General features: G+C 37.1%; 2 protein-coding genes across 3 annotated transcripts in view; both read right to left on the bottom strand.

Annotated features, from left to right (window-relative positions):
* Positions 1-1,652, bottom strand: part of LOC123550935 (bcl-2 homologous antagonist/killer-like) — a 44,527-nt gene extending 42,875 nt beyond the window's left edge. Inside the window, exon 1 of the mRNA XM_045339439.2 lies at positions 1,528-1,652. The gene's annotated coding sequence lies outside the window, so the exon portion shown is untranslated. The remainder of the gene's footprint in view (positions 1-1,527) is intronic.
* Positions 1,653-8,619: 6,967 nt separating this feature from the next.
* On the bottom strand, positions 8,620-15,870 carry LOC123550934 (zinc finger protein ZFP2-like). Of its 2 annotated transcripts, XR_008370476.1 has the most exons (3): positions 15,777-15,870; positions 9,780-12,119; positions 8,620-9,725 (listed from the first exon to the last, which is right to left on the bottom strand). XR_008370476.1 is itself a non-coding variant. In XM_045339438.2 (2 exons), exons 1-2 carry the CDS (start codon positions 15,811-15,813, stop codon positions 10,318-10,320), a joined length of 1,839 nt encoding a protein of 612 aa, XP_045195373.2. In that variant the 5' UTR covers positions 15,814-15,870; the 3' UTR covers positions 8,620-10,317. The 2 variants fall into 2 exon arrangements, 1 of the variants encoding a protein (XP_045195373.2); XM_045339438.2 differs by having other exon boundaries at positions 8,620-12,119.
* Between the last annotated feature and the right edge of the window lie 10,531 nt (positions 15,871-26,401).

Below are 26,401 nucleotides of genomic sequence, written 5' to 3'. Positions count from 1 at the left end.
ACACTTAAAAGAAATGTCACAGAATAAAGTGGTAAATCTTCCCAAAACCAGTAACAAAGTTTACAAAGGCTTTTTACTTACTTTATAGTTTAGGTTAAACCAGTCAAGCCTTTCTCTTAAAAAATGTCACAAAGAATGTTAACTATTTCATATGAAATAGTGGAGGGCCTTAATTAATATAAGCTTAATCTTGAAACCAAATCATGTTGTAAACAACATAGTTAAAGGCCTGTTTCAGGACACATTGTAAACTAATAATTATCAGAAGTTGTGTTGTATTGATCAGGTCTTTCATCAATATTTCATTAACAGAAAAGTGTTATTAGTCAGGTTAAAGTTTACTAAAACGCATATCCAAAATATACAATCCGGATACTGGTACACTTTCGGAATGTTGTCTGAAAGTAGTTTTTACTCAGTTTACATGACCCACTAGGGTAAACCAGAGATAGTTCCTCAAATTTTGATGTTTCTCAACATAAAAAAATCCCCGACTGTCAGCTTTTTTGAAGGAAATATGGAAAAATTGCATATGACATCGGGAGTAATAAGACTCGTGAACGGACATTCTAAACTTACTTTTACTTTCGATATTCATTAAAATTTGTGCATTTTCTAGTTTAAATTACAGTAGAATCAAACTGGACTGATATTATACTTGTTATTATACTAAACAACGGTCTAATTTAAATTTTGCACAAAGAAATCTAGGGCACTTTTCACGTGCTCAGTAATCAGCTGGCCGCTTACGCACGCCTTTTTGACATTTCACAGGATCCATACTCTTTATCAATTAGTTGTAACACTTCATTGATTCTCATTACCTGTGTGCACACGCCGTGACGTAATTTGCTGATCAAAAAATGTCGAGGCATGTCAACATGGAAATTGGCGGGATATTAATCATTTAGCAGAAGATCAAAGGCAAAAGGGCATATTTTAAGGGCAGCGTGGCGGCAGTAAAAAAGGGCAGGGCGGGGCGCCCCGCTGCGTCGCTCTAGAAATAACACTATAAGTGTTGATAGTGACCCGCTATTGGCGAGTTATCTGTACAACTAATGGTGCGTTTTTGGGAGTAGATTCTGTGCACCCAAATATCACTATTATCTTTAACTCATGAACACTATTTTCCATTGTCTGTCTAGTCTTGATACATTTGAAGAAATGATTAGATCTATGTTCATTTAAACAAAACTTTTTAAAACATTTCCCCTTCTTATTTTTATAACAATAGCAAAACCATCAGGCTTACTGTCAAAACTGAAAGCCAAACAAAAAATATCAGACAGAACAATTTAATGCAGAAAAAAAAGAAAGAATCCGTATCACTATCACTAGGTTTTCCCGTCAGATAGGCAGCACCTAATTTCATATTACACTGTAAAATCCTTATTTGTTTTTATAAAAGAAAATCTTAAAAGTGTTAGAATATCTAAATTTTCAATCATCTTTATCAAGTTTATGAAAAAAAAACAACAACAGAATACGAGATACAGTTTGATTATAGCAAAATCTGAGAATACTTACATTTGAGATAATCAATACTCTGAGTTTATAACTACTTTCTTCCTAAGTTTTCTTCGTTTCCAAACTTTTGGACATGACAAAAGCGGAAGTGAAATAATCATAGAGGACTTGCCTAAACTTGTACTGAATATAACTTTTCAAGTTCACTCGATCGTCTTGCATTACATTTGGACTACCTACAGCTGTTAAAGTTATCATTATTCAATCAATAGAAAGTCTATAACTTTTACAAAAGAAATGAATTTTTTATTGGGTAGACGGACGAATGGATGGATGGATGGACGATAGCTTACTAGTAGGTTATAGGCCACCAATTGTTTTCCAAATGACCTCCACAAGGTCAGAGACCACCAATTCAAAAAAGTACAGGGAACTTACTGGGAATGAGGTAAGTGTATACCTGGGAATAAGGTAACGTCTGTGCGTTCTGATTGGTCAGTCATGTAAACAAACCCAGGAAGTGATTATTTTTTCAAAATTGATATTTTTTCACTGCATTTACAGTATTTTATTATATATTTTGACAAAATTTGCTACATTTTCTGTGTATTGAAAAAAGTTTTATCAAACGAATTTCTCCCGCCATGTCAATGATGTAAACAGGGGGTCCTCTCATTCACACGAAAATTACTTAAATAAAGTATCACTATTCATATGTTTTTCGTCCGATATTTTGGCAGAACTAAGATAGTTCTTGAAAAACTTGTAATTAGATATACATGTTTCGATGTATGGAAGGCCGTACACGCCATAATGTTACAATGTAAGTCTATGGGAAAACAATTGGTGGTCTCTAACCACAAGACAGCCATATATATTTTTTTCATGAACTACCTAAATTAGTTTCATTAAATAACAAGCAAAAGCATATCAATTTCACAGGGTTAGAAATATGTGCAGTCAATATGGGTTCAAACCCAGGACCCCGCCCCAACAGGACATTAGCGCTCTACTGACCAAACTAACCATATGCCCAATACATATTCTTCCCTAAGGTGACCAAGTTCTTATCGCAACATATTCCTCCACAGACTGGAAATTTGTCCTCAAATCCAGTGGTACATAAATGTGGTACAAAAATCTATAGCGTTCTAACAGAAAAATGCGTGTCTGCGCAAATTGCCTGGAAAATGCATAGCTTAAGTAGATATGATTTTATTGTCTGTTTATGTCAGAGCTACAATTTAAAACTTTTTATTCCATATGGTTGTTTATGTGTAGATACAAATTCACAATAAACCCCCAAGTCTGCTGGTATATATTTTGCTTTGTTGCATTCTTTGCTTCCAAAGGAAAGTTATTTTTATATAACTTTTGCATGTGGTGGGCATTTCAACAGTTAAACAGGAATACTAGTTAACTCCTGCATTGTTTTCCCACGAACTATTTCAATGTAGTGCAAACAGTGTATCTGTATGTGTTTGCTTTGTCCTTTATCTATTTGTTCTTCTGACACTGTATGAATGTTGATCGTCTAAACATCCATCCATACACTGCTGTTGAGAAAGATGGCATCTCATACAGCACAGCCAAGAAGAAAGCTTCTTCTTGTCAATCGCATCTACATTTTCAGACCAGTAGCCAAGAAGAAAGCTGATATATTAAACCAGCAGTTTTCATTTATGTTCTCCAAGGAAGATGATACCTCTCATTCCAATCTGCCATCTAGTAAAGTCCCCTCAGCTGGCACCATCAAGGTGTGTTTGAACTTCTACATGGGCTCAAACCACACAAAGCTGCTGTGCCAGACAAGATCTCTTCTAAACGTCTGAAGCTTGCCGCCTATGAGCTGATATCAGGGCTTACAAAGTTCTTCCAACTGTCTGTCAACCAGGCCTCCCTTAGGAAAAAGGAAGGCAGTAAAATTGCAGTTTTCAGCATTATATTTCAGGGCATTCAAAATGCAGTTTTTAGCAGTTATTTGTCTTCAAATGCCTGCATTAACATATTTAATAGAAAAGCAGTGAAAATGTCGTAAAAAGCAGTTAAATTGGCCGAAATATGTAAATGAGCTTAGAAGTATAATGATGTCACAAAAAAAAAACTGCAAAAAAAACTGCAGGATCAGTTTTATGCAGTTAAATGTCATCACAAAATACTGCAAAAATACTACAATTCTTGCTTCAACCATTTAAATAACATCATAAAAAAACTGCAGAAGAACTTGCATCAACTTGTCCAAGGGGAGTAATTCATTCTATACTTTCTTTTGAATATCAAACTGTCTGCAATGATTTAACCAGCCATAAAATGTACAATGAGCTGATTAAATACAAAACCTCAGATTCATTTATACAAGTTATGAACTGGTTTGTCCTTTATCTTGTAAATCCTTTGAATTTGCACATTTCCACCAGTTTCCACCAAATAACTATAAATCCAATCAGTCTGTGCATGAGTTTCACACTTTAATCCTGCATTATTAGTTAACTCTATTAAAACAGTTATCAATAATTTAACTATTTGTGCATCATTTTGTGTTAAACATTGTTTTTGAGCAGTTATAATCTATTTTTACCTTTCACATGCTTTAGTTTTCAGTGTGAGCGGCCATCTTTAGCACTGCATTATGGGGCATCAGGAAGCAGTATTTAGCAGTTTTTAATACTGCTGTTCATAAAAGATGTTAAAAATACTGCTCTTAGAAAATAACTGCATTTAACTGCCCGTAAAACTGCTTTTTGTGGAAACATTTACAAAAACTTCAAAATAACTACAGAAAACTGGCCACCACCAGTTTAGTTTTTCAATCCTCCAGTTATATGCAGTTTCTAAAAAAACGCTTTTTACTAGTCATTTCATGGTGAAAACAGTTTTAATAAATGGCAAAGAAGGCAGTTTTTCTGAAAAACTGCTGTTTCACTGCAAAATGACTGCAAAATTGAGCAGTTTTTTCCCTAAGAGGGCCGGGTCAAATACCACCTGACTGGAAAACAGCTCTAGGTTCCCCTGTGTTGAAGAAGAGCAACTGCTCCACTCCTTCCAACTACTGCTTTAATAATTTTCAAGTTATGCTCTGGACATGAAATATGATGGACAGATTTAATCTTGCTGTGATCTTGACCCTTGACCTACCACCCTGGTTCATGCCCTCTGCACATTGTCTCATCACCCCCTTCCTACACACCAAGTTTGAAGTCAATACCTTAAATGGTTAATAAGTTATGCTCCAGACATGAAATAAAACGGACAAGTTTGACCTTTGAGCTCAATTTGTTACCTTGACTTTTGACCTACAAAGCCGGCTCAAGTGCTGAGCACATCATCTCATCACCACCTACCTACAAGTGAAGTTTGAAATCAATACCTTGCATGGTTACTTAGTTATGCTCCGGACACTAAGTATAATGGTCAGTTTTGACCTTTTAGCTCAATTTGTAACCTTGACCTTTGACCGAAAGAGCCAGTTCAAGTGCTCTGCACATCATCTCATTGCCACCTACCTATAAGCCAAGTTTGAAGTCAGTACCTTTAATGGTTATAAAGTTATGCTCCGGTCACGAATTATGACGGACGGACGGACAGACCAAGGCGCCATCACGTAATACATCCATTTTTTCAAAATGGGCATATAAAAAGGACTATCAACGAACAAGTTCAGTCTCAAATATGCTCCAGAAACAATATGTCAAGAGTAAGCATGTTGTAAACAAGAGCTGTCAGAGGACTGCAATGCTCGACTATTCAACAGCCTTGTCAATTGAACAAGGCAGTCTGAAAGACAGCTAAATCCCCCGCCACTGTTATGGATAGTAAAAGGGTAAACCTTTGACCTTAGGCTCTGACCTTGACCTGACATGACTGACACATGAATTCTGCACATCATCTTGATGAGGTGATCATTTGACCAAAGTTTCATGAAAATCCTTCAAGGGGTTTTGGAGATACAGAGCTCAAACCTTTGACCTTGAGTTGTGACCTCGAGTTCTGCACATCGTCTTGATGAGGTGATCATTTGACCCGGGTTTCATATGAATCATTCAAGGGGATTAGGAGATACAGAGCGGACACAAAATGGAAGGCTCAAACCTTTGACCCAGAGTTGTGACCTTGACCTTGAGCCAACATGTCTGACTCATGAGTTCTGCACATCGTCTTGATGAGGTGATCATTTGACTCTAGTTTCATGAAAATCCTTCAAGGGGTTTAGGAGATACAGAGCGGACACGAAATGGAAGGCTAAAACTTTTGTGACCTTGACCTTGAGCTGGCATGGCTGACTCATGAGTTCTGCACATCGTCTTGATGAGGTGATCATTTGACCCAGGTTTCATATGAATCGTTTAAGGGGATTAGGAGATACAGAGCGGACACAAAATGGAAGGCTAAAACCTTTGACCTCGAGTTGTGACCTTGACCTTGAGCCGACATGGCTGACTCATGAGTTCTGCAAGGTTTATGAGGTGATCATTTGACCCAAGTTTCATGAAAATCCTTCAAGGGGTTTAGGAGATATGGAGCGGACACAAAAGTGTTACGGACGGATGGAAGGACAGATGGACAGAGACCATTCCTTTAACCCCACCACCACTCGTGGCAGGGGATTAAAAATATAGAAGTCGAAAAAGGGGCATAGTTTTGTAAAATTGCAAAATATGGTTATGGCATCTGTACAATGCATATAAGCCCATGACAGTGTACAAGTGTGTGAAGTTTCAATATATTGCCATTAGTGGGTACTGAGATACCTGCTTACATACAAAAACTTGACCAAAAACTGCTAAGTCGAAAAAGGGGCATAATTTTGTAAAAAAGCAAAATAGAGTTATGGAACCTGTACAATGCATATCAACACAGGACAGTGAATAAGTGTGTGAAGTTTCTATCAATTCCCACCAGTGGGTACTGATATACCAGCTTACATACAAAAACTTAACCAAAAACTGCTAAGTCCAAAAAGGGGCATAATTTAGTAATAATGCAAAATAGAGTTATGGAACCTGTGGACTGCATGTCAGATCATGAAAGTGAACAAGTGTGTGAAGTTTCAATCAATTCGCATTAAAGGATACTGAGATAGCAGCTTGCATACAAAACCTTAACCCAAATTTCTAAGTCAAAAAAGGGGCATAATCTTGTAAAACAGCAACATAGAGTTATGGCACCTGTGCAAAGTAAGTCATTTTATCACTGTGAATAATTGTGTGAAGTTTCAATCCATTCTCACAAGCTTACATACAAAAACTTAACCAAATCAGGATGCGGATGCGGGTGTGGATGCATGGGCGAGTCCAATAGCTCTACCTATTCTTTGAATAGTTCAGCTAAAAATTAGGCACAATCTTGTTGACATTATTCCTGATCCTCCTCTTCAGCAATCAAGATCTGCCTTCAGGAATACACAACCAACAGTACACAGTACAACCAAATCTACTGTAGCAAGTCTGCCTACCAACACAACTTCTTCCCAGCCACTGTTGTCCTTTGGAAACGCCTGCCTCTGTGTACCATAAATCAGCCTACGCTGGAGGGCTTTAAGGCTGTTCTATGAAACATCAACATATTCTAAATACCAGTCTTTGTTTTATCAATCAGTTTTTTTAAACAGTGTATAGAGACTTTTAGTCTTTTAGATGTAAACTGTTATTCCTTATGGCTGCGCATGTATAGCATTTTAATCAAATTGTGAGTATACTCTTTCAGAGTGTGGCGATTACTGAAGATGATGATGATGAAGGGTTTAATTTCTAGGGATATGGCTACATCAATCAGATCTTTGTCCTTGTTTGTTTTTTTATTGCATTACAACAGCTGATCATCAGTCTCTTCTGTGTCTTTAAATTACACAATATTTGAGCCGCACCATGAGAAAAGCAACATACTGCATTTGCGACCATCATGGATCCAGACAAGCCTGTTCATCCATGCAGTCTGGTCAGGATCCATGTTGTTCGCCAACGGTTTCTCTAACTGCAATAGGCTTTAAAAGAGAAAAGCATGGATCCTGACAAGACTGCGCAGATGCGCAGGCTGGTCTGGATCCATGCTGGTCGCAAATGCACTATGTTGGTTTTCTCATGGTGCGGCTCATTTGAAGAATGTATACATATACATTCAATCACTCTATAAACTGTAGGTGGAAATATATTCTGTCCTAAACAAACTTGCAAACATTTCATTTATAAAGCAGCAAATAGACCAGTTATCAATACAGACTTTTCAAAATTTGTAATATTCTTTTTATCCTTTATGTAGTATGTCAGCATGTTTTTTTCAACAAACAAAAATGTTTTATAAAGACAGTTTTGCAATCTGTTAGAATTTTTATTTCTAACTGGATTTTTGAAATATTGTTTTCTTTATTTTTATTAAAATGTTTTCAGGGAAAATCTATGTTATCTATCCATGTCTACTAACATGTCCCAACAACAAAATATCAAATCTGCAAAGGTTTACTTCCATCTTGATTTTTTTCTTAAAATTTGATTTTAATTGTATGTTTTCAGTAAATCAACATGAAACCACATTTTAATCTTATAACATTATGGTACTTGTGTGATGTTATGACTAGGTAGTACAGTCTAATGCCTTTCAAACCATCTGCAGAGTACAGAATAACCAATTTCACTGTGTATTGTGTTAAAAAGATAGCTCAAATTCAAATTGTATGTGCAAAAATATTACGCATCTGTCAATTTGTGGATTTAAATAATTGCTGTAACTTACATCAGAAAGAAATAGGGAAGTATTTGATGCAGCACAAAATGCTCCCCCACTCCCCCTCCCCCCACCACTTCTTTACACAAAGTCATAAAATGAACAATATGCATGTTTTAAATGGGTGTGGATATTTGAAAGCAAAAGTTTAATGACAAGGAAATATTTTAAAATTCTTGTATGTTACATTTGTTCTTTAATATATATATATATATATAATACATATAAATTTGTATATGTGGTACACCTCTGGATATTACACTCCCAAAATTTTTACTAGACAACAATGAAGCTACTAGTAATATCAGATCTAGTGCAAGACACTGAAGGACAAGGATTTGTCAAATTAAAAAAGACTTTCAAATCTTATTAATAAGTAATATTTTTCTTTAAATACTTGTATTAAATTGTTTTTTGTTAAAATAAACACAGATATAGAGATATTACAACAGGTTTTATTTCACTGGATATAACCTACACATATGTGTGAGCATAATGATGGAAAGAGAAATAAACAACAAGAATTAAAGGTGAATTCTACCGTACAAAAGTTAAAAAGACAAAGATCTCGTTTTCTGCCTCACCCTTTTTTCTTTACACATCCCTGTGTATTTTTTCTTTTGTATTTTTGCTTCTGCTGTAACTGCATTGATTAATACAACACGTGTTAGACATACTACTTTAGTTTAACATTTGACCTAACATTTTGCTTCATTCACATTTGTCCTCACCTTTTCTTCACTCAAATTTGACCTCACACTTCATTCACTTTTGTCCTCAAACTTTGCTTCATTCACTTTTGTCCACAAACTTTGCTTCATTCACATTTGTCCACAAACTTTGTTCATTCACTTTTGTCCTCAAACTTTGCTTCATTCACTTTTGTCCTCAAACTTTGCTTCATTCACGTTTGTCCTCAAACTTTGCTTCATTCACGTTTGTCCACAAACTTTGCTTCATTCACTTTTGTCCTCAAACTTTGCTTCATTCACTTTTGTCCACAAATTTTGCTTCATTCACTTTTCCTCAAACTTTGCCTCAAACTTTGCTTCATTCACGTTTGTCCTCAAACTTTGCTTCATTCACTTTTGTCCACAAACTTTGCTTCATTCACATTTGTCCTCAAACTTTGCTTCATTCACTTTTGTCCTCAAACTTTGCTTCATTCACATTTGTCCACAAACTTTGCTTCATTCACTTTTGTCCTCAAACTTTGCTTCATTCACTTTTGTCCTCAAACTTTGCTTCATTCACATTTGTCCACAAACTGCTTCATTCACATTTGTCCACAAACTTTGCTTCATTCACTTTTGTCCTCAAACTTTGCTTCATTCACATTTGTCCTCAAACTTTGCTTCATTCACATTTGTCCACAAACTTTGCTTCATTCACATTTGTCCTCATACTTTGATTCATTCACATATGTCCTCACCTTTACTTAACTCACATAATTATGACATCACACTTTATTTCACTAACATTTGACCTCACACTTTGCCTCATTCACATTTGTGCTGACCTTTATTTCACTAACATTTGACCTCGCACTTTGCCTCATTCACATTGTGCTGACCTTTATTTCACTAACATTTGACCTCACACTTTGCCTCATTCACATTTGTGCGGACCTTTATTTCACTAACATTTGACCTCACACTTTGCCTCATTCACATTTGTGCGGACCTTTATTTCACTAACATTTGACCTCACACTTTGCCTCATTCACATTTGTGCTGACCTTTATTTCACTAACATTTGACCTCACACTTTGCCTCATTCACATTTGCGCTGACCTTTATTTCACTAACATTTGACCTCGCACTTTGCCTCATTCACATTTCTTTTCACACTTTGCTTCATTTGCATTGACCTCACAGTTTATTTTATTCACACTGACCTCACACTTTGATTCATTTACATTTGACTTCACCTTTACTTCACTCACACTTTGCATCACTCACATTTGACCTCACACATCGCTTCATTCACACTGACATCTCACTTTATTTCATTCATAATTCACCTCACACTTTGCTTCATTCACAAATGCCCTCAAAACTTTGCTATATTTTACATTTGTCCATTTTACCTCATTCACATTAAATTTAGTCCTCACACTCTGAATTATTCAATTTATTCACATTTGACCCCACACTTGGCTTCATGTGTTTTCCTAACAACGTTATGTGCAAAACCAGCACCACATTTAGAACATTTATAGGGGGCTTCCCCTGTATGCTGTCTCATATGTGCTTTTAAATTCCAGTTTGTTGAAAACTGTTTTCCACAATAATCACAGATATGTGGGCAAATTTTCAGGTGTACTCTTTCATGCCGCTGAAGTGTAGATAGTTTAACAAAAGCCTTTTCGCATTGCATGCACTTAAATTTCTTTTCGAAAGTATGTTTATATTTCATATGAATTTTCAGGCTATCTGCCAGAGGAAAACTGTCTCCACATTTCTCACATATGAAAGGCCTTTCTCCAGAATGTAATTTTTTATGGGTGTAAATGTATGTGCTGCTAAACCATTTCTCGCATATTTCACAAAATACTTTATGTTTGGTACAGACATTTTTTACATGTTTATACAACTGTCTAGGGTGGGGAAATGAATGTCCACAATGTTCACATACACAAAGACTTTTACCAATTTCATGTTTTGTGGTTAGATGAAGTGATAAGGATATCTTTTTATGGTAGGCCTCATTACACAAGTGACAACGATATCTCATTATTCCATCATGCTTCAATAAATGATCATCTAACTGAATTAACGGTCTACCAATGAAATCTTTATTACACAAGTTGCAATGTCTAAATGACGGGTCATGTTCGGCAAGATGTTTTCGTTGCACCAACTCTGACAACAATAGTTTGCCACATACTTCACAGGACAATGGAAAAATATTATCATGCTCACATTCAATATGTTTTATAAGATTTTTTTCAAACCTATATTCTTTTTTGTCTTTGCAGCTTAAACAACTGTGTGTCAGATTGAAAGAAATGCTGCAATTGTGAGATGATGTTTCTTCATCACTTACAAACGGTAGGAAACAACTCCCACACTGTAAATCATATTCATGATAATGTTTATCTTCAATATGCATTTCCCACCTTGGTCTGTTAGTAAATATGCTCTCACAAACACGGCAAATGAACTGAGAGCTCTGAACTTCTGATTTATCTTTTACGTCTAATTTTGACAAATCAATACACACTTTCTTTTTTCTTTTCCAAAAGTTTTTCTTTCCTTTTTTCCTCTTTCTTGTTTTTGATACTTCATTCTTGTTATTTATCAGCACTTCAGTCTCACTATTGAGCAATCTGTCTCCATGTTTATCATAATTTGTGTCTACTATTTTACATTTATTTCCTTTTGATTTCTTCTTCTTGTCATCTTTGGCTGTGTGACTATCATCATAAGCATCAGCATTTGCATCAAGTTCAAATACATATTGTGTGGCGGCACTGGTAGTAGCGCTAAAAGTGTCATTGTGGAGCAAAAATAGCTTTTCAGCCTGAAAACAAACTGGTAATTCAGCACTGACATTTGTTTGCGATACCTCTGTCTCAGTATATTTTACTTTATTTTCTAAATCTTCAAAAAAGTTTTTTTCTTTCCATCCAATTTGCATGCCATCGTCGACGTAATTTTCATCTGTCAATTGTCTAGTATCGATAAATCCCGCCTCTACAACAGTTTCATTTCGTACATCATCTTCTGTTTCTTCTTTTATTTCAGTTTCATTTATTACAGGTGGATCATCTGTCTGTACTTCTTTAGACAAACTGTCAGGAGAAAGTGTCTGAGTGCTACAACTCACATTGGATTGCTTAGGGAAAGCTGTTCTTAGATCATTTCTGTACAAGTAGTTTCCTCCCTCTGAATGCTGTAGTAAGTGGAGATGAAGATCTAAAACACCGTCACCTGAAAAAGAAAGACCATCTTTACACAATATCTGATATACCCTGAAATCCTGAAAATAGGCCAGTTCTGAAAATAAGCCGGTTTCGAAAATAAGCCACCATTTCACTACAGGCAAAAAGGGTTCATAAATAAGCCGCACTCAAAAATAAGCCATCCAGTTTTTTGTATCAGTAATAGTATCAATGACTTCGTAGGACACCATATAAGATAGCAAAAGTTACTAACGAGTACATAGCAGATTTATTTCCACACGTAATAGCAATAAAACATACTATGGAATAAAAACACCTAAAGTTAGGCTGATATTTAAAACTATGGACAAATAAAAACTTTAAAAGCCAAAAAAAAAAAAAAAATAAATAAATAAATAATAATAATAAAAAAAACAACAAAAAAAACTTGTTTCAAACACTTCTTGTCACGTCAATAATTCTGCTAATTAAAGTGACCGGTCTTTTTAACACAAAGCAGTGTTTATCACCTATTGGGTTAGTTATTCATACCCGTTGGCCGATCAAATCATAGGTGTATATGTTTGTAAGGCCAGACAAAACTTTTTAATGGTTAATTATCTGTTAGTATTGGATAATTTTCATTAAGAAATTGTAATAATTGTAACAAAACTGGTATGTCAGAAGTGTAAGTATTTATTGACGTCGATGTTTTGACTAAAAAGCAAACTATATGAAATTAATATCTTCAGTCTTTCGGTACTCGAAAATACGCCGGTTTTTAAACCGTTACTGAATATATGCACCAAAAGTTTGCCGGACTCAAAAATAAGCCGGTCCCGATAATAAGCCACCAAATCCTTACGAATTGGAATTCTGTTTCCGATGTTACAGGAATTTTAATGCTGGTGATACTGGAATTTCACCATGGTCTTCACAGTCCTTTACCAAACCAGGCCCAGTCATTAATGACATAAAGTCCAAGGACAGTATCTCCTCAAAAGTATATGAGGCAGACACAATTTATGGATGAACAGACAGATAAACAGACTTTCATAAGATACATTAACTATATGGTTACTTTTTTGTTCTCTCTTTTTCTTCTTAGCCAAGTAAAAGCAACAATGAATAGAACAACAATTATCTACTGTTCTCCTACATAGCCACATTATATCTTACTTTATATGCAGACCAACATACGGATGGGCATGTGTGACTCCAATATAGCCCACATACACTTTGTATCCCTGGGTATAATAAAAGCTAAAGCAACTTGTCCTGTAAGGTCATCTAATGATGTCCACAGCATGTTCAACAGACACAACTCTTTCACATGATACAAAAAAAACATGGGGTCATCAGGCATTGAAATGTTATCTATTTGTGGATCAGATACCTTAAGTTTTGCTTTCCTGTGAAAAGAATACAAGGATTTGGAGTGATAATTTTTGACGTATTTTTTCCTATATAACTCATATAACAAGTGACCCCCGGGACAGGGCCTCTTTTGGCCCAAGGGGCATAATCTGAATGATTAATCTTGTTAGAGAACCACTGGGCATTGCAACATACCAAGTATCAAAGGCCTCTAGGCCTTGAACTTTCAGACAAGAAGATTTTTAAAAGTTTTTCCTATATATGTAAAACTTTGGGCCCCCAGGGCATGCAGGGCCTCTTTTCACCCCAGGGGCAAAATTTGAATATTTTTGGTGGAGGACCACAAGGCAATGCAACCTGTGAAATAATAATTGTTTTCTCTCCTCTGACCAGTTCATTACATATTGGCAAGATGGAAAGATAAAAGTATTTTCTTGTTTGAAAATAATTTCTCAGTTGTGCTGCGTTCCTGTTGAGTCACAGGCAATCGGCGTGTGACTTTGACCCCTTATGAATGATGGACCCCCACCCTGTTCTCTACAACCCAGATCCCCAACATAATAACAGAAAAACACATTTCCAAAAAAAAAAAAAATGCTATATATAAAAAAAATAAAGGTATGGTACTTTATGGCCAAACATTAAGGACAAAATGGAATGGCCTCAGTAACGATCTCACTGCGTACACAATTTTCGGTCGATTTTTGAAAATCTGATCTTAATCAATGCATAAAGCATTAATCTTAACGGTAAACATGCACTTTGGTCTCAAGGCTGCATCATTTTGATGCAGCGAGACGCTATTCTTTGACAAAATCATCTCGTACACGATGTGACCTAACCCGTATATTTCTCGGGCCAATAGACAAGTCAATGGCAGCCACCTATTCCCTTCGTTATTTCCAAGCACAATCGTGGCCAGCCTTTAGAAACATAAATAAGTCGCTTACCTATAATTACTTCGTCCAGTTTCTGTCAATAACGATGCATCCAGCGTTGTGGAATTTCTCACAAAACATCAGCTGCCATGTTTATATGGCGACCCGGAACTGGTTTTTACTACGCAGCCTTTTGCGATTGGTCGATTCTGGAGGCGTGTTCTCCACGTAAGCTGGTTTGAACATGGCAGCTGATGTTTTGAGAGAAATACAGCGTTGGGAAATTTACTGGATGCATCGTTATTGACGGAAACTGGACGAAGTAATTATAGGTAAGCGACTAATTATTTATGTTTCTAAACGCTGGCCACGATTGTGCTTGGAAATAACGAAGGGAATAGGTGGCTGCCACTGACTTGTCTATTGGCCCGAGAAATATACGGGTTAGGTCACATCGTGTACGAGATGATTTTGTCAAAGAATAGCGTCTCGCTGCATCAAAATGATGCAGCCTTGAACCCAAAGTGCATGTTTACCATTAAGATTTATGCTTTATGCGTTGATTAAGACCAGATTTTCAAAAATCGACCGAAAATTGTGTACGCAGTGAGATCGTTACTGAGGCCATTCCATTTTGTCCTTAATGTTTGGCCGTAAAGTACCATACCTTTATTTTTTTTATATATAGCATTTTTTTTTTTTTTTTTTGGAAATGTGTTTTTCTGTTATTATGTTGGGGATCTGGGTTGTAGAGAACAGGGTAGGGGGTCCATCATTCATAAGGGGTCAAAGTCACACGCCGATTGCCTGTGTGTTGAGTAAGTCCCAGATCACACTGATAAACAAAATACGAATTTTCTTCACATTCCATCATAGAGGACAATTGATGATGTCATAGGCAAATATCAAGCCTCAACTCACCTTGTGGTTTTGGACAAGATTTTTTAAAGCTTTTTCTCTGTGGTTGCCATGGCAACCAGGGTTCTGTGCGGAATTCAAATTTTTTAACAATATTGAAAGGGGCCACCTAAGGGTCGTTCCTGTTAAGTTTGGTGTAAATAAAGGTAAAGGTAAGTTTTATTTACCGTCGCTTTGTGAAACAATTAACATAAGCTCTATAGAGCTTTTCTGCGACCCTATATTATGAACAGTTAAAACAAATTATACCTCACCCCCAGCAATTTGCTGGTACCCATTTAGTATGATTTACAGCTGGGTCAACTGAGGCAATCGTGATAAAGTGCCTTGCCCAAGGGCACACCGCAATGAGAGTAGCCAGGATTCGAACCAGGGGCCTTCACCTACGTAGGAAAGCGTCTTAGCCCTCTCTGCCCAGTGGTTGATGATTTTTTAGAAATTGTTCACGGACGGACGACGGACATCGAGAGGTCACAAAACTCAAAAGCTCACAATGAGCCTTTGGCTCAGGTGAGCTAAAAACGTGTACCTACAATCAAACATACAATCCCCACACGTGTATTTCTTCATTTTTCAATGCTGTATTTCTTAATTTTTCCCGACGACAAATGGGGAAAATCCAAGAAAGGGGAGTAACTTTCAAAAGTTAACAAAACCTTTTTCAATTAAAGCTTCCGCATTGAGTGTACGCACGCATTGAATATACACTGTTGAACCTATGTTAAACCTAACCCTAACCTTTACTTCCAATTCTACTTCTGTCGGATGCTCGTCTGCAGATCCACTGAGTAGACATCATCGACGAGGTGCGTGTGTGTGAAATTGTGCTCCATTTAAAAGCGCGGGCTTACTTGACTCCCATACGCGGCGTCAGGCGTTCCAAGATAAATCTTTAAAAAAAGGTGAATTTGTGTGTAACAATATGGTATGGCAGTCCATCACTCATTGTTTTTTATTTAAGATCCAACATGATGAACATGTATTTATACTATACACGTGATATCTATTTACATTGTGAAATGGGTGCAGACAGCTGTATTGAAATAAAGGTAGGCCTAAAGGTAAATTTTATTTACCGTCTCTTTGTGAAACAATTAACATAAGCTCTGTAGAGCTTTTCAGCGACCCTATTATAGGTTAGAGACCACCAATTGTTTTCCCATAGACTTACATTGTAACATTATGGCGTGTACGGCCTTCCATACATCGAAACATGTATATCTAATTACAAGTTTTTCAAGAACTATCTTAGTTCTACCAAAATATCGGACGAAAAACATATGAATAGTGATACTTTATTTAAGTTATTTTCGTGTGAATGAGATGACCCCCTGTTTACATCATTGACATGGCCACAAATTACCAAATGGGTCAAATCTTTCCTGTCCAACCGCTCCCAGAAAGTCGCTGTTGATGGTCATTTTTCCAGTGAACTTCCTGTACTGTCTGGAGTTCCCCAGGGGTTCTTGGGCCATGTCTCTTCCTGGTATATATCAATGACTTACCAGATTCCGTCAAATGTAACGCAAGAATGTTTGCAGATGTATGGCGTACCGTTAGGGTCGAAAATGCCGATTTAGCTTTAAGACAATTCGGAATTAGTATGACCCTGAATTAAGATAAATCTATTTAGCTTTAAGACAATTCGAATTAGTACGACCCTGGGTCGGACATATTCCAAATAGTATGACCCTGGTTGAGAATTAGCTTAAAGCTATTTCATTTAGTACGACCCAGGGTCGGACATATCATATTTAGTATGGCCCAGGTTCGGAATTAGCTTAAAGCTATTTCATATTTAGTACGACCCAGGGTCAGACATATCGGAATATGTCCGACCCAGGGTCATACTAATTGTAAATATGTCCGACCCAGGGTCATACTAATTGTAACTATGTCCGACCCAGGGTCGTACTAAAGATGGCTGCCGTAGTTGAGGGTCATACTATTTCGGAATTAGCTTAAAGTTAATTGGAATATGTCCGACCCAGGGTCATACTAATTGGAATATGTCCGACCCGGGGTCGTACTAATTCGAATTGTCTTAAAGCTAAATAGATTTATCTTAATTCAGGGTCATACTAATTCCGAATTGTCTTAAAGCTAATTGGAATATGTCTGAACCAGGGTCATACTAACTGGAATATGTCTGACCCAGGGTCGTACTAATTCGAATTGTCTTAAAGCTAAACAGATTTATCTTAATTCAGGGTCATACTAATTCCGAATTGTCTTAAAGCTAATTGGAATATGTCTGACCCAGGGTCATACTAACTGGAATATGTATGACCCAGGGTCATACTAATTAGAATATGTCCGACCCAGGGTCGTACTAATTCGAATTGTCTTAAAGCTAAATAGATTTATCTTAATTCAGGGTCATACTAATTCCGAATTGTCTTAAAGCTAATTGGAATATGTCTGACCCAGGGTCATACTAATTGGAATATGTCCGACCCAGGGTCGTACTAATTTGAAGTGTCTTAAAGCTAAATAGATTTGTCTTAATTCAGGGTCGTACTAATTCGATTTAGTATCATACAAATTGAAATTGTCTGACCCAGGGTCGTATTAAATGAAATAGCTTTAAGCTAACTCTCAACCAGGGTCATACTAATTGGAATATGTCCGACCCTGGGTCGTACTAAATCGAATTGTCTTAAAGCTAAATCGGCATTTTCGACCCTAACGGTACGCCATACAGATGACATCATAATATACCTTACCATCAACTCCATTTCAGATAGTATATCTCTGCAACAAGACCTCATTAGCTTAGAAACCTGGGAGAAGACATGGTCCATGGAGTTCAACCCGGACAAGTGTGAAGTCCTTAGAATTTTTAGAAAGAAAAATCCTGTGGTCTACCCCTACAAACTTCACAACATAGAGTTAAAAACTTGTGAGGCAGTTAAATACTTAGGCATAACCATTTCCAAAGATCTAAACTGGTCCAAACACATTGACAATATCACTTCCAAAGCAACTTCCACTCTTCGCTTCATACAACGAAATGTCAAAACTGACAACAAAAAGGTCAAAATTGCTGCCTATAACACCTATGTCCGCCCTCAACTTGAGTACTGTTCAAGCGTCTGGCATCCTTGGCAAAAAACCCTCACTAGCAAAGTCGAAAATGTCCAAAGGTCAGCTGCTAGGTACGTCATGTACGACTACAGCTTCACCAGTAGTGTTACACAAATGCTGAAAACCTTAGAATGGAATACACTCCAATATAGAAGGTTACACAGAAGGTTACACAATTCATTAGTAATGTTTTATAAAATAAGGACCCAGACAGTTGCAGTCGATTAATCTCATCTTATTCCAACTAGAAACCTAAATTACTTAATCCCCATGTCTCACACTCAGTACTTTTCTAACTCCTACTTCCCAAGGACCATCCGACTCTGGAACTCCCTACCAACTTATGTTAAATCTAGCCCCAGTCTCAGTATCTTTAGAGAGAGGCTGGCGGTGGTCAGTATGTAATCCTATTGCCTCTGCCCCATTTTAACTGTAGCATATTGTCTTTTTTAGCTTTTATTCTTTTAACATTGTAACATATCACTTCTTTAACAACTGTTTCTCTGACAGCGCCGCCCAGTGATAGTCGGAAATCGACGGTTTGGGTGAAAGATGTAGATGTAGATGGCGGGAGAAATTCGTTTGATAAAACTTTTTTTCAATACACATAAAATGTAGCAAATTTTGTCAAAATGTATAATAAAATACTGTAAATGCGGTGAAAAAATATCAATTTTGAAAAAATAATCACTTCCTGGGTTTGTTTACATGACTGACCAATCAGAACGCACAGATGTTACCTTATTCCCAGGTACACTCTTACCTCATTCCCAGTAAGTTCCCTGTACTTTTTTGAATTGGTGGTCTCTGACCTTTAAGAACAGTTAAAACCAATTATACCTTACCCCCAGCACTTTGCTGGTACCCATTTACAGCTGGGTCGACTGAGGCAATCGTGCCTTGCCCAAGGACACATAGCATTGGGAGTAGCAAGGATTCGAACCAGGGGCCTTCACCTCCGTAGGAAAGCGTTTAGACTGTCCACTGTTGAAATGTTAACTAGTAAATTATTCCACTGGACCACAGTTCGTGCGATTAAGTAAAGTGCTATAAGTAATAATCATGCATTCTGTACACAACTGTTGGCTCCACTCATTAATTCATTACAGGAAACTTGATGGTGTTTTCATGAAAACGGCTATTTAGCGCGTAAAAAAATGAGCGAATTAAAATCTCCCTTATTCTTATCCAAATCTCCCTTTAAAAAAGCCCTGTTGAGGCAAATCTCCCTTATTGACCGTCTGAAAATATGGCATGTATGTTCGCGGGAAGAATGAATCGCATCTGCAGTGGTATGTCACAATTTTTTTACAGTCTGTGTATCTTGGCGATAGTAATGGATGGTATTCAGTTGGAACTGCAACTAGGTTGTTAATAACTTTGTACATGAGGGTTACGTCATCACATTGTCGACGTTGTTTAAGTGCTGGCCATTTCAGCTGTTGCAGGAGAGATGTTACACTTCCCGGGTTATTATAGTTAATATAGTTTAGTCAGTATATAGTACACTCAATGTGTGTACATCTAATAGGGGCGATTTAATATTGACGAGCACGGGTATACGAGTTCAACCCCTGCTCCCCGCTTTGCCCCACGCCCTATGCAACTTGTTGTGCATGCATCATGTAAATTTCTTGCGGGTAGGTGGGTGTGCTAAAGTGTACTCTACCCTTTGAAAAGAAATCCTTACTGTATTAATTAGATCTAGTTAAAAGAGTTTAAATTCAAAAATTCTAAATGTTATACCTCCGGATATTTTGACGGAGGCAAGTGCTTATAGATGGATACAGTGACAAGAAATAGGTAAAAAAAAAGGTGGGTGTATATGATCGAGGGGATAATGTACGTGGGCAAGGGTATGATGATTTGATACTAAGAGCCAATATCACAATATCAAAGATACACACAAAAAATAAAGAAACATAAAAAAGACTATGAGAATGAGTTGGACTGAGTTTTGCGGCAATGTGGGTGCGCGCCTAAGGAGTTTAGAACAGAGTCACCCAAGAAACATTTGTGTAAAATTGTTTTACAACTGGGACAGCGGATTCAGATGAGATTTTCGAGTTGTTATATAAATTAAAGCCTTTTAGGAAAGACAACCCCTCCCCTGCAGGACATGTGTTTACACGTAACGGAATGATTTGAAGGTAGACGCTTACTTACTGGCAGTAAGTTTCCTTTTGAAACTGAGTCAGAAGTTTTCAGTGAAGAAGAGTTTTTAAAAATGTTTTCCCTATAACCAGCTAGGTAAAACTGGCCCGCCCCTTGGAGGCTATGTTTTTTGACGGAAAGATATTCGAAATTTGATAAAAGTTTCCTATAATGGTACACATGAAAAACTAGCTAAGCACCCTGGCGACCATGCTTTTTAACGATACGGAATGATTTTAAGGAATTTGGTAGAGAGTCACCAAGGAGCATTTCTTTGTTCACGCCCCAGCAGTTTCTGAAAATGTGTTTTTTTATAAATCATTTTGTTTGCGATGGTCACTAGAAATCCACATAGATGACCTAGAAGGAATCTTAAAGGGGACTACCCAAAGAAAGTTGATTTTAAGTTAAGTTGAACTTGGTGGTTTAGGAGACTTTTCAAAAGAAATTGTGAACGGACAAGGCAACGGACATCTAAATGAGTGAGCTAAAATAAAGCTTGTATTTCCGCTTTGAATAACAGACCGTTTGGTTAATGGTAATTAATAGTTTGAAATTGGTGATTCTAAACATGGAACAGAAAATGAACTTCATACACTGAAACTGAATAACTTGATTAAACGCCTATTTCTATACAACGATATATTCGATGGCGTTGTACATAATAATTATAATAATAACAGTAAGAAAGTCATGACCGCATGCAATCTTCACCCCCCCCCCCCCCCCCCCACCCACACACACGCCTTCGAGGTTATTTTACCCCTATTGCGAATATCAGTGCTTAAAGCTTAACACTATACGACAATACCGAAGTACACGTATTTTAAAACAAGAGGGCCATGATGGCCCTATATCGCTCACCTGTTATCATTGCACTTGAGGACAAGAAGGTCCTCAGAAAAAATATCTAAATCCAAAGGACAGGAACAACAAAGGGAAGAATTTAAACAAAAAGAAAAACTAGAGAGGTCACAAGGTTTTCCTATTTTTATACCTACTGGCCTAGTTTTTGACCGCACATGACCCAGTTTCGAAACTGACCTAGATATCATCAAGGTGAACATTCAGATCAATTTTCATGAAGATCCATTGAAAAATATGGCCTCTAAAGAGGTCAAAAGATTTTAATAATTTTAGACCTACTGACCTAGTTTTTGACCGCAGTTGACTCAGTTTCAAACTTGACCTAGATATCATCAAGATGAACATTCAGACCAATTTTCATACAGATCCAATGAAAAATATGGCCTTTAGAGAGGTCACAAGGTTTTTCTATTATTTAACCTACTGACCTATTTTTTGATGGCACGTGACCCACTTTCGAACTTGAACTAGATATCATCAAGTTGAACATTCAGTTTAACTTTCATACAGATCCCATGAAAAATATGGCCTCTAGAGAGGTCACAAGGTTTTTCTATTATTTGACCTACTGACTTAGTTTTTGATGGCACGTGACCCACTTTCGAACTTGACCTAGATATCATCAAGGTGAACGTTCTGACTAATTTTCATGAAGATGTCATGAAATATATGGCCTCTAGAGAGGTCACAAGGTTTTTCTATTTTTAGACCTACTGACCTAGTTTATGACAGCACGTGACCCAGTTTCGAACTTGACCTAGATACCATCAAGATGAACAGTCAGACCAACTTTCATACAGATCCCATGAAAAATATGGCCTCTAGAGAGGTCACAAGGTTTTTCTATTATTTGACCTACTGACCTAGTTTTTGACGGCACGTGACCGAGTTTCGAACTTGACCTAGATATCATCAAGGTGAACGTTCTGACCAATTTTCATGATGATTTTTTGAAATATATGGCCTCTAGAAAGGTCACAAGGTTTTTCTATATTTAGACCTACTGACCTAGTTTTTAATGGCACATGACCCAGTTTCGAACTTGACCTAGATATCATCAAGATGAACATTCTGACCAACTTTCATAAAGATCCCATGAAAAATGTGACCTCTAGAATGGTCACAAGGTTTTTCTATTTTTAGACCTACTGACCTAGTTTTTGACCGCACGTGACCCAGTGTCGAACTTGACCTAGATATCATCAAGATGAACATTCTGACCAACTTTCATGAAGATCCCATGAAAAATGTGACCTCTAGAGTGGTCACAAGGTTTTTCTATTTTTAGACCTACTGACCTAGTTTTTGATGGCATGTGACCCAGTTTCGAACTTGACCTAGATATCATCAAGATGAACATTCTGACCAACTTTCATAAAGATCCCATGAAAAATGTGACCTCTAGAGTGGTCACAAGCAAAAGTTTACGGACGGACGATGGACGACGGACACCGCTCACCTTGTCACTTTGTGACAGGTGAGCTAAAAAATCAAAAGCTCCGCAAAGCGGGTTAAAGTGGAAGCAAACCTTATACAAACTTTGTTTAGGATGTTTGTGTTGTGTATGAGGGCGGGGGGCTGTAATATGGCAATGGGTAGGTGGCTGGGGGGTCTTGTACAATGTCGGTGACACAAGAAACTAAAAGTGAGTATGATTTTAGAGGAGTAGTGTGTGTGTCTGTTGGTTGGGGTGGGTGTGTGTGTGTTGGGGGGGGGGGGGGGGGGGGGGTAATGTTAATGTATGTACGGTGGGAGTAATGTGGATTGTTGCACTCAATTGTCTGACCGCCTTTCACCTATACTCTAAGTTTAAAGTCAATATTTTGAATAATTTTGAAGCTGTGCTCCGGAAACAAAATACAAAGGATAGATTTGAACTCGGTTTGTGATCTTAACCTTCGAATGAATTACCGATCAAAATCACGCCCTCTGCACATTGTCACATCCATCGCCACCTACCTATATGCCTGCCAAGTCTGAAGTCAATACCTTAAAGTATTGCTTTGGACACTAAACAAGGACATATTTGGCTTTTGAACTCAATTTGTGAACTTTGACCTACCGACCTGGTTCATGCGCTCTGTGCGTTATCACGACAGCTACATATAATTATGCTATGTTTGAAGTCAATATCTTGAATGGTTTGCTCTAGACACAAAATATGACGGACTTCTGACCTTGGCCTACAGATCTAAATCATACACTCGGCATATCGTCTCATCGCCATCTACTTACATGCAAAGACTGGTCAATAAATGACTGAAATACTATTGAAAAACGGCGTTAAATCCAAAACAAACAAACAAAATAATTGAATAGTTATCGAGTTACGCTCCGGAAAAGAAAAACGAAGAAAAGATTTGACCTTTTTTAGCTCTATTTGTGACCTTACCTTTGACCTACTTAACCTATTTCAGGCGCTCTGCACATCGTCTTATCGTCACCTATCTATATGCCATGTTTGAAGTCAATACCTTGACTGGCTATTGAGTTATGTTTCGGAAACGAAATATGAGACGGGCAATCATATAATACGACTGTTTTTTATTCAAAAACTGATAAAACAGACTAACATTCAGTTTGAACTGTTATTTTGAATTGAGAAAGTTCCTTCATTTGTTGCCAACAACACTTAAATTAAGTGCATTAGATGCAAGTATTGATCGTAATCCAGGAAACATTAAGTTAATGTTTCCTGGATTACGATCAATACTTGCATCTAATGCTTGTAAAAACCGCTGTCAAATTTCATTCTCAACGGATTTGTACCCAAGGCCACCGGGTTAGGAATCACATCTTCGCCCTGGCGCATCGGGAAGTCGCGCTCATCTTCGTTTTTGGCTCTGGTCGTGGCACTTGTAGTGGCAGGAACTTTGCTAGAAAATTATTAGGAACTGTTCTACAGTGTGATTCAGCTTGTTGGCCATTAAGACTGCTTACCTCATTGTATTGTGCGAGAGTAGTGATTCAAATAAGATTGAAGCATAACATATTAAATTATCATAAACATTAAATTTTATTCGCAACAACTCAAATATTTTTTTTCAAAAACGCGAATACTTTTCTGGTATTGAAGTTTAAAGGTTTTAAATGTGGATTTGTTATATATGGTGTTTAAAGCCTTTACAAATACGTTATTTCACTACGGAAACAATATGAAATAGGAGCCGTCAATATTAGTGACAAATGACCCCGAAGCGTGCCAAAGAATGCTACAGTTATCTGCGCAAACACAATTTTGTGTCATTGACCTTGACCTGTGAGACCCGGGTCATAAGCGCGACACACCTCCTCAATAAGGTTAACATTTGTGTCAGATTATTTTCAAATCCCTTGATAAATGGAGTTAGGACCATACAAGAAAAACCTTTGACTTCTAAGTGTGATCTTGACCTTTGAGGTAGGGGTCTGGATCAGCTCAATATATAGAATATTTATGCCAAGTAATTTTAAAATCCCTTCATCGATGGCAGAGTTATGGACCGGACAAGAAACAAACCATATTAACTTTTAACCTCTAAGTGTGACCTTGATTTTAGAGTTAGGAGTCTAGACTGCGCATGATACGTCGTCTCATTATGGGGAACATTTGTGCCACGTAATTTCAAAATCCCCTGATGCCCCGCGAAAGGGTTTGTGGTGAGGAATGGCAAAAAAATATATCCGGCAAAAAGTTAAGGATGTTAATAAGAAGCAAATAATTTCATTAGTCAAAATCAATTGACAGAAAACAAATGTTTAATTAAAGAGTACATAATAAATGTACGATACTTTGATCCTGACTAAAGAATTTATTTTGAATGGGATCTGCTTACTGTAATAAGCTTAGCTTTTATAATTAAATGCAGTTAATTGAAATGTGAGCTTGAAGTTTAACTGGAACGAAATATTGTCTTCGAGTCGTTTGGCACCAGGTGTTGCTGTTTAACATGTACATTTGTACATAAAAGAACAGAATGTCCTTAAGAGAACACAGGTAAGATATCTTGAACATGGCTGAGGGCAAGGTTTGTGCAGTCACAACTTAACATGTTGAAGGTTTGAACATTTAAAAAAAAAAGGAATGGAAATATATATATGTATATATTTATTTTTTTAGGGGGTAGGGGTGCGGGGAAAGGGAGAGGAAACAAAATTTCACATGTTGATTATAAATATTGATGGAAAATTAAAAATGAAAAAAAAGGGTAGAAGGGTGAAGTTGGGGGTGGGCAGAGGATGCATGATCAGTGGTGGGCATGACTGGGTGGAGGAGTGAGGTGGGGGAATGGTACAACTTGCATGTTGATAAATAATCATGGAAGGTTTGAAAAAAAATCTAAAATAAGAAATGAAAATTTATTTTTTTTTTGATGGGGGGCAGGGGTGTTGGGAGGGGGAGGGGGTGTGACCAAGGCAAGTGGGTGACCAGGTGTGGGTGCGCAACTTCACATGTTTATAATAAATGTTCACAGAAAAGAATGAAAGAAATTTAATGAAATTCTGCCAAATGGTAAGTTTGTTATGTACAAATATGTGGATTTTTAGACAATTAAAGGGCAATAACTCTGGTGTTACTTGGGCAATCTGTTTGAAACTTGATGGGCCCATAACCTCATAGTGGTGAACATGTATATGAAGTTTGTTTGAAAAAAATCTAAAATAAGTAATGATTTTTTTTTTGGCGGGGTGGGGGGTCGGGGGATTGGGAGGGATGTGATCAAGGTATCGAGGTGACCTGGTGTGGGTACACAACTTCACATGTTTACAATAAATATTCATGGAAAAGAATGTAAGAAATTTAATGAAATTCTACCAAATGGTAAGTTTGTTCTGTACAAATATGTGGATTTTTATACAATTAAAGGGCAATAACTCTTAATTTAAAAATAAATCCGAACGAAATTGTGTGTATGCAACCACATTATGGTGATCTAAATTCTGTTTAAGTTTCATAGTTCTAGGTCAAATATATCAAGTTATGATGCAGAAATTGCCATATTTATAGTACACTATATAGTTAACACTAGAAACTTGTAAGGGCCATAACTCTGGTGTTACTTGGGCAATC

Source organism: Mercenaria mercenaria, chromosome 4 (assembly GCF_021730395.1).
Source record: "Mercenaria mercenaria strain notata chromosome 4, MADL_Memer_1, whole genome shotgun sequence".
NCBI lineage: Eukaryota > Metazoa > Mollusca > Bivalvia > Venerida > Veneridae > Mercenaria > Mercenaria mercenaria.
Note: the sequence above shows the minus strand (reverse complement) of the source record. Positions and strands in the feature narration are given on the sequence as shown.